The following is a 9,709-nucleotide window of genomic DNA, read 5'->3' on the forward strand; positions in this document are numbered from 1 at the left end:
TCCATAATTCATTCCCTTTACATTTCCTGCCATTTCAAATGTCTCATACACCTCATTATTTCCTTAATTTCATCTAGTCATACCACACGCTCATTTTATATCTCATTTTCAGAGCCTGGATTCTTGACCTCTGTGACTCACCCCATGTTCAAGTTTTGGCTGCATAGGTCAGGGTCAGGAGGACTATGCTGTTCCCTAATCATTTGTTCACTTCCATACTTACACTTCTACCCTTCATTATTTCACTAACTCTTCTACCCTGTACTGCTCTCTCCCTTATCTCCCCTTTAATATCTCAAAACTTATCCTAGGCAGCTCACAAATACATAAATTCTGTCACCTCTTCCAGTTTTTCTTCCCCCCCTACTCATCATAAGGTTGGTTTAGTAGACTTTCTGGTCTCACTCTAGTGGGCTTTGCAAAATCTATACTTTCACTCTGCTTCCTTTCAAACACCATTACTTTATTTCTACTTACATTTACTTTTAATTACTCATGCTTACACACATCATAAAATACACATTGTCATACAGTTCCTCATCACTCTCAGCAAACAATACAGTATCATCCACAAACAGGCTTGTTCACTAGCCACCATACCTCACCACCATGCTCCATCTCTTCAACGTTTTCCCTAGTTTTGCTTTCATCACTTATACATATCTTTTTTAGTGCAGAATAAAATATACACATTAGGTTTTTAAAGCTTATATATCACTACAATTGTAGAAATGTTTGATGTGTGTACTGAAGTTGTTCACACACAGTTCCTATCTAAATTGCACATCATTTAAAGTAACAATTTCGGCCATGTTCAATGAATATGTTGATGAAATGTATGCAGGACTGATAATAGATCTGTGAAATTCAACCAAACATTTTCTGCAGCTCCTCATAAGATTTCTTTTAAAAGAAACTATATTACTGATCAAGGTAACTAAACAAATAAAGCCCCAACACTGATGCAACATGAATTACAGAAGAGATTTCCCTATCTAGAGCTCTCACATATGAATACTAAAACTGAAGTCATTCATGTAGCATGATTCATCCTAGAGATGGAATGGCATCAACCTTTAGAAATCACATTGTTCTGAAAGACCATTTGATTTATAAGTCCGTACAAGAGCACATAATAAGCTTGTAACATATGAAACATACACAATGTACCTGCGTTGGTAAACACACAGCAGAAAAGAAAAAGGATGGGACAAGTGTGGATGTTGCTGGAGGATGAGAAGGTAATGGTAGTAGGTGGGTTGCTGCCGGAGGATGAGGTAATGGCAGTGGTGGGTATACTACTGGTAATGGTGGTGCCAGTACAGGGAGTGAATGTTACTCAAAGCAATCAAGGCTAAGGAAGCACAGCTGCAGGAGCCTGATGGAGAGCCCAAAGCGGAGATCATGCTGGAGAGAAATAGCAGCCTTCCAACAAACAGTGGTGAACTCGGTAACAGCTGTCAGGAAAGTGATGATGATGATGACGAGGACAAAAGAGTGATGAGAAAAGTGCTTGTAATGAAGATGGTGAATGTGCCAGGAAGGGTGGTGAAGAATAAGGTAATGGGAGTACAATGGTAGTGATGGAAAAGACGAATGATGGTGGTCGAGGGTGCAATGGTAAAGGAAGAGGTTTTGGTGGGCAAAGTGGTATGGAAGACTGAAAAGAGCTGTGGTGACAAAACATAACCAGTATTAACTTCTCGATGTAGCAATATGTAAATTTTCCTAAACAGTTCAATAAACCATACCAACCTAAAAACATATAATAGGCATCCTAAATTAAGAGCAACCAACTTAAGAAGAAATAATCTATAATTCTAAGACTTTACCTGTAACGTAGACTTTTTTTTATACATATTAACATCAACAAAGGAGTGAATAACACCCCGAATAGTGGAGGTGGGGGCATCCGTCGTTGCTCCCATTCGGTCTTGCTGAATCCCCGAGAGTAAGACACCAACTAGACGTGACTGTAGAGGAGTGATCATCTCTCTCTGCCATATCTCTAACCCAAGCTCACCTACACAAAAAGAGTTGGAGGGTTATCTTAAAAGTCATTAGTGTTAGGAAGGGAGTACTGAGCACTAAATTCAAGCACATGAATGTAAACTCAGTAGTGTATGACATTAAATGATAAATGTTGGGAATATTTAATTTCTTCTTAGTGAATTCTATATACTCTTATGCAAGTGAACGACACATGGCTAATATATATCTAAACTACATTAGTGTTAGGAAGGGAGTACTGAGCACTAAATTCAAGCACATGAATGTAAACTCAGTAGTGTATGACATTAAATGATAAATGTTGGGAATATTTAATTTCTTCTTAGTGAATTCTATATACTCTTATGCAAGTGAACGACACATGGCTAATATATATCTAAACTACATAAACAAGTGACAAAGTGAACATGGAAAAGGTGCCATAGATTACTAAAGGAAACAGAAAGATAAAGCAATGGAATATATACCAGATGACTGAAAAGAAAGGTGAAGGGGAAAAAAGAAAAAAGATATCACTTTTAGTCTAAAAGACTTAATTCTATCAAGACAGTATATGCTAAACTGAGAACAGCTTATATATTTGTAGAGCTGTAATGTTGAGCCAACAAGCTCTCAGTGTCTTTAGTTGATTACAATGCCATAATGCTTCTGTTGTCATCTACAAACAATTTGTAGCTGTATCAGAAAGCCATAATGTTTCTGTTGTCATCTGCAAATGAAGATATGTAGTTGCATCTCATGTTGCTATCAATAACTAGGCAAAAGAAACAGCAGGGGAGCAAACAGAGTTCTTGGGGGACAGAGTTTTAACAATGAAGGCAACAAAGTTCGTATGATTAAATGTTACTCTCTATATGTTTGTAAAAAAAAATAAAGATATAACAATCTACCAATCATTCATTCTCTATGCATGTACTTCATATGCAATTTACCTATAATTACTTTCATGAAACCATAATGACTGTAAAAAATCATTCTTTTGTCCTAAAATGGTACTAAGATCACTATAATTGCCATATCAATGTGCAAGTCACAATCTACTAGTTCTGAGTCTGTGTTTTGCATTATGTGGGTTATTTGACTCTACATAGTCATTCATATTAATTATATACATCCTTTATTACATGCAATGACAATGCAAGGGACCTGTATCTATCAATTAGCTCCCTCCTCCATGTACAGAACGCTATGTCAATAGTTTTTAGATACCATTCGGACGGTGCTTGCCTTGAAATCTTTCTTCCCTATAATTACTTTTCCCATCATGTATTGGCTGAATGGCCAATCCTCCACTATTTCTTGAAACTTACATATAATTATCAATTACATCTGTGTATTGTACTGGGACAGAGTTCAAAACTCATGGGTTCCCACCTCTTAAACTTTCTCTACAAACATACAACATTTCAAAAATATGGTTTATTCTGTTCATCCACTACTCTCATGTTATACAGATGTCTGTAATCATGTTTCAATAACTTATTTATATGCTTCAGGGAGGAAGGTTTTATACTCATGGGGCCTCATCTCTCAAGCATTCTCTACCATCATACAACTTTTAGAATCTACATATGCTGTCTGCATAAACCAGTCATCGTACTCTCTTCCTTCACAACTCTTACGCTAAAAAAGTACTTCTTCACATATCTTCTTACGTTTTTAGCATACTTTCATGTTACGTCCCCTGGTTTCTCTATCCTCAAAGAACTGGTCATTGTCTGCATCATCAATCTATTTTAAAACTTGAAGGTTGTGATCAGATCACCCTCCAATCTTCTCAAGTAATTATCTATATGAACTGTAACTTATATGTACTGCACACCAAAAATCCAGCACCAATTCAGAAAAAAATTCAAAGTGTACTGGCAGCTTTTCAAATAACTTAGATTCTAACAGAAATCTTATCTTACTTGCAAATTTAAATAAATATACTAATGGCAAATCAACGCTAAATTCATCTTTCAATGAAAAAAGCAATGAACAACAGTTAAAATTACCTATTTCTAGAAGTTGTTCAGATACATCCATCTGCATTGAGCCATACGCAAGATCTGCTTCACTAAACCTTTGCTTCTGAATGTGTTGCGAATTTAAATATCTGTAGAAGATCAAAATGCATCCAGTAAAAGCTTCTTAATCTAAAATTCCTTACAGAAAATACACAAACAAATCATAAACAGTTAAATTACATCTTCTTAATCTAAAATTCCTTACAGAAAATACATAAACAAATTAAATATAGTTAAATTACATATCTAGTTGCAACTATGTGTGATGCATCAAATAACAACCACTTGATGTAGATCAGAGAATCCCTGCTGAAAGTTGACTAAATCAGAAAACAGCACAGAATCTAATAAAATAAACTGACAAATTAAAAGGATATTTGATAGTTCATAGAAGTCTTCACAAATTCAATACACACTGAATAAAGTATCAGGCTATGGATCAAGAAAAAAACTTTTGCAGCTGAATTTGCTTCTCAATGTAAAGTTGCTAAGGAAAAATCTCATTACCACTATACATACAAAATATAAAAGACTTCTGTCGGTACAGGATAATCGGAAGAAAAGCAAGACATGCCTATGACTATCTAAGCAACAAACAGCAAAGAGCCCAAGAATAAAGAAGTTAATCTTTCAAACAGAATAATTTCACTTCCTCAAACCCTTTGCTACTGAAGGCCTTACAGTCAAATAAGTAACCTTAAATTTACTGATGCAAACATACACTGCCTTGGCTAACCTGAAATAAATTAAATACCCAAGGAGGAAGAATACCATGCAGCAGGTAACAAATCAGCCACCTCTTTAATCAGACATATGCATACAAAAATTAGAAAAATGGCTGCTGGGAAACCTGAATTGGCAAATGTTTTTCACTACAATATATTCATTGTTCAAGTATTTACTATCAGATCTATTGTGTGGTCTCATTGTATATGCATTTCTCCAGGAATACATTTCCCTCCTACACAAAGTAAGGGTAAAGTGAAATGAGCTGGGTGTTAAATCCATGTCTTCTGAAGACCTAAGGATATCACTTAAGAAATACCTAAAATTTGGTTATTCAGCAAGCCACACAATATGCAAACCTCGGAGCATAAGATCAATAAGCAAGACTGAACTTTACAAAAATATGAAGCAATTATACACTAGTTCTGCTTTACCCTGTGAACTTGGAAGCAATCCATGTTGATACCAACAGTCATGCACCTGAACAAAGGCTTCTAAATAGCGTCCAAGCAGTTGAGGTGAGGGGTCACTGGGTTTCATCGATGTGCAATAACTACCAACATGATGAAACTTTGCTTAAACGATGTAATGGTGGCTAACTCCTATAATGTGGTTGAGAGGGGCTGTTTTTCTAGCACACTTGAAACACAGAGCCTTTAAAGCACATGTATCTTCAGTTAGCTCTTAGGCTCACAAACGTTCCTGGACTTATATCATGAAATTACACAGTGACATATCAAAGACCATAATCATTATAAATCTTTGTGTGAAAGACAGCATGGCGGCCTAAACTTACGAGTAGAGGTTGTTGAGGTACTGCGTGCCTTTACTAAATTGCAGCCAGAAGCGGTGGTACTCTGCTAATAAGTTCTCTTCCCTCTGCTTGCTTACCTGCAAAAAATAATCATACTTCATCAAATCAACTATTTCTTTACAAGATTGCATCAAAGTTGCTCTATAAGAATAGAGACATATGCACATATAGACAGGCATGCAAACATGTAATCATGGATAATTATGTAATCACTGAGGAAGGGTAGGTACAGGATGTGTAGATCACTTTCACTTTCTCAAGATGGTAACAGAAAGAGCACAGAAAAAAGTTGTATGCAGGACTCGAGGACCTAAAGAAGGCATAAGATAAAGCAGAGTGGGTGTTATTTGAGGAAGCAAAAATCAACATTGTATGAAGGAAGTTGCTGGATGCAACAGAATCATTTACAAAACAGCAAAGCAGATAGCTGGCTCAAAATCTCATTATCCCTTAGTACTTTGCATCTATATTTTACATATTCCTTCCCTCCCCTCATTTCCTAAAACTATGTAATACTCTTTACCTGATTTCCTACCATTAGGCATTGTATCCACATGATAAAATTGATGCCCCTTTTTCTATGCTTACTGATCTGGAACAGCTAACTAATTAAGCATCACAGTTCCTGATCACCACTGCTCTAGCACAGTCGTGTTTTACTAGTTCTGAACCCTCTCACAACATACACTATTTCTGCATCCTTAATGTTTCCTAATCACGATCTAATCTTTACCATTTCCAACAGGGTATGTATACCCACTATAACCAACTTGAAATGCTCTCATACTTTGGGAGGGCTCAACGGTCATCCATGCACAGCTTATAATGACTTTCCTTTAGACCAATACTGATTTGCTTGCCAGGATACCTTCACATACTAACCATATAAATGAGGTCATTGGCTAGAATGATGTCCCTCCTTCACCTATCTCCTTATCCCCCTAATCATGGCTTCACTGCTCTTGCTCTGACATCTGCCACATCAGGGACCCAAGTGCATTGGGACACAAAATTTGTTTTGGGAAATACGAGAAAAGTCTGTCACCAACAACTCAAAGCAATACCTAATTCACATTCTAACACAAGGGTCTTGAACTTCAGCTTCAGTCATATTCTAAATCACTGGATTTTGTTCAAACATAGATTCGGTGCTCACCTCACTTTTCCTCAAGCCTAGCTTGAAGACTGAGCTACATGTGCATCTAATAAGTAAACATCTGAATTTAGCTTTAGTGCAACAACTTTGCCATATTACACTAAGTTCTATTCAAGCTTTGTGAGACTTCTCAAACTGATGATTTAATAATTCTTAAGTTTCAGTTTCATGATGGAAGCATGTCATGTGTCTTTCCATCTATAAGCCAATCTTAATCATGTTGAATTTTCATCAAATTTGTGAAGATCATCTGTATCATAAACGCTTAGCTCTCAACTCATGAATGAGTTCAACCAGGAATCCCTAGACACACCCTTACTTTAGTTTTTAATTTTGCTTTACGTGTATCAAGCTTGATATTCTAGAAATTCTAAAGGTCTCATCTCCACAATCCTCAGCTACAGGTCAGAGATAAAGAGGCAAAAATCACATATATGTAAAAAAAAAAAAGTCTCAAGCTTTGGTTTCAGCTCAGTGGCTCTGCTAAATTCTATTGCATTTCTATAAGGACAGCATTTCCTTCCCAGGGAACTGGATGTCCCAGCACTTTTCCACCCAGCTGGGTTTAGATTCCCAGTTTTCCAAACCTATTTGCCACAAAGGATTCATGCCTCTATGTACCTTATCTACCCCATACAATGAAACAGAATTAATCATAACAGACTTTTATGAAAGATGGAGAGATTACCTATTATATTTACCCTCAGCATAAGGATAAAAATGAAGATGAATCATAAATCTGTGCACACAACTTAATCTAACTTAATTAAGCAATGTTTGAAAAAATGCCAAAAACAGGGAGATATCAGGAGATGGGTGTAGTCAAGGTGCTGAGGTATTCAAGGATAATTAGAATGTATAATAAGGCAAACTCATAACATTCCATAATCACAATACAGTGAAACAATTAGGCAAACTCATAACATTCCATAATCACAACACAGTAAAACAATCATTTTAAACCCACACCAAAACATACCCTAGAGAAGAGTTCTCGAACATGATTTTCCAACAATTTCTTTGTTTCAGTATATAGCCTCTCAGCAAGGGGCTCTGGGAAGGCCACACAGAGGGAGTAGACGTCAGAGAATCTTTCATTCCAAATGGTACGTTTGATGGATCCCATTGTGACTACTTGCTGCACTGTCTCCAATAAGCCTCCCCAAACTTCATCAAAATTTACTGCACGAGGCTTTAATGACATCCTGTCAGCCTTTAAAAGAAAAAAAATCATACAGATAATTTGGGGTAAAATTCACCTACAACCTTCATTCTTCTACTGAAGGACAAAGCATTTACAGTACAATACTTTGCTGGCTGGAAAGGAAACAGTGTTAATTCTATTTCTACAGCAAAACATTTCAGAACAAAGAAAATATTCTATCCTACATAAAGTGAAGAAAATGAAAAGAGACTACACTGGTAAGCTGAACTAATAAATGACAGGCCATCAATAACATACCTGAAATCAAAGACAATAAATACTACTTCGTGAACTTGATTTGTCACATGTGAGAACACTCAGTAGATTCTTTTAAAATTCCTAAGATCTAAACTCAAATGAACGCATGAAAATCTCACCTAATTTCATTTTGTAGCTGAAATTTGAAGTAGATATAACATCAGTATATTCTACAAGTGGGAACCATATAAAATGGCTGGTTACGACTAGTTTGGACAGTGGAAAGAACAACTTGGTCTGTCATCTGTTTATGTAAGTATACAGTTGGTACAATGCTCAATCATGGGCATGTCTAGTATATTTCAACTATTAAGTTCAAGATTATGCTATAGCTAAGCTGCTTCAAGAAATTACGTGAGGTTTTCATCAGGTCTGCCAATTTTTACAGACCGTTCACCTAAGTTAACACAAACACCAAATGATCTTTGATCATCGTACCCTTCCCCACTTTCACGTACCTGTTATCAGGGGATAAAAGACTTATCTTGAAAATCAGCTTCCTTAGCCTCGCTTTAATTTCCGTACAGTTTAATTTCACATCAAAATGAAATCAATGAAATTCAGGAGTGACTGAGACGGTATCCTAATCCAGACATGTGATTAAAGCCCCTTCTCCTACCACTTAAGGTACTTATTACTGACTATCCCCCTAATAGCCTAGCCTCCACAGACCACAATAGTCTACTAGCAGCAGGGATGGTCCCTGCCAGTAGCCACGGTGGCCCTGCCAGAGGCCATACAGGCCCTACCAATTGGTTCAGGAACCCCTTAAAGTGGGTAGAACGGCCCTACCATTGGCTAGGGCGGACCCATGAATGTCCAGGGCCAGCACTACCAGTGTCCAGGGCTGCCCTACACACGTCGACGAAAACCCCTGGCAGTGACTAGGGCGGCCCTACCACTGGCCAGGACAGCCCTACCTGTGACAAGGACGACCCTACCAGTGGCCAAGGTGACCCTAAAAGTGGCTGGAGGAGCCCTATCAATAGCCAGGAGGGCGCTGCCAATAGCCAGGGCGGCCCTGGCAGGACCCCTAACAGCTGATCCCTTGGTCAGCCTAGCCCTGCCTCTCCACCTCCTCCCGCCTCAGTACTCCCCAACAGCCGCCTCCCATCCACCCAGGACCTCTGGCATCTCCTCCCGAGCAAGATATCCAGTCCATCCAACTGGAAAACACGAGTCTCACAATACCTGGACAATTTAGTTAATAAAATGCATGTAAACAATCCTCTCTGGTGGCCTGTCGTCTTGCAATACCGTTATGTCTCTGACGGAATTTCTGATCTGGGGCCTCCACTACAAAAAAATTATATTCCCTCGAGTTTATCATAATTGCTTTTACGTTTCATAAAGACAGTGAAATAAATCTCGTCCATATCAGTTTAGTATAGTCATTTGGTAAATAAGTACCGACGGTGAATATAAGGAAGAGTAAAGCGAAAGTCATGGAATGACGTACTTGAAGATCTTATTTGTTCATTTATTCCAATATCCCCTTAAAGCTTGACGACCTTACTCCTTTCCTAATGAGT

The 9,709-nt window shown here is 37.7% G+C and overlaps 1 protein-coding gene across 2 annotated transcripts in view; it reads right to left on the bottom strand.

Annotated features, from left to right (window-relative positions):
- Cul2 (cullin 2) overlaps positions 1–9,451 on the bottom strand; it is a 29,112-nt gene extending 19,661 nt beyond the window's left edge. The window contains exons 1-5 of one of the 2 annotated variants that reach the window (XM_071685519.1): positions 9,369–9,451; positions 7,695–7,928; positions 5,542–5,636; positions 4,008–4,108; positions 1,833–2,023 (exon numbers count right to left, since the gene is read on the bottom strand). In XM_071685519.1, coding sequence (XP_071541620.1) covers positions 1,833–2,023; positions 4,008–4,108; positions 5,542–5,636; positions 7,695–7,919 — 612 coding nt within the window. In that variant the 5' untranslated portion in view covers positions 7,920–7,928; positions 9,369–9,451. Of the gene's footprint in view, positions 1–1,832; positions 2,024–4,007; positions 4,109–5,541; positions 5,637–7,694; positions 7,929–8,635; positions 8,752–9,368 lie in introns of those variants that run through there. The other variant, XM_071685520.1, reaches the window with a different exon arrangement.
- Between the last annotated feature and the right edge of the window lie 258 nt (positions 9,452–9,709).

The sequence above is a fragment of the Panulirus ornatus genome, chromosome 40 (assembly GCF_036320965.1).
Source record: "Panulirus ornatus isolate Po-2019 chromosome 40, ASM3632096v1, whole genome shotgun sequence".
NCBI classification, from domain to species: Eukaryota; Metazoa; Arthropoda; class Malacostraca; order Decapoda; family Palinuridae; genus Panulirus; species Panulirus ornatus.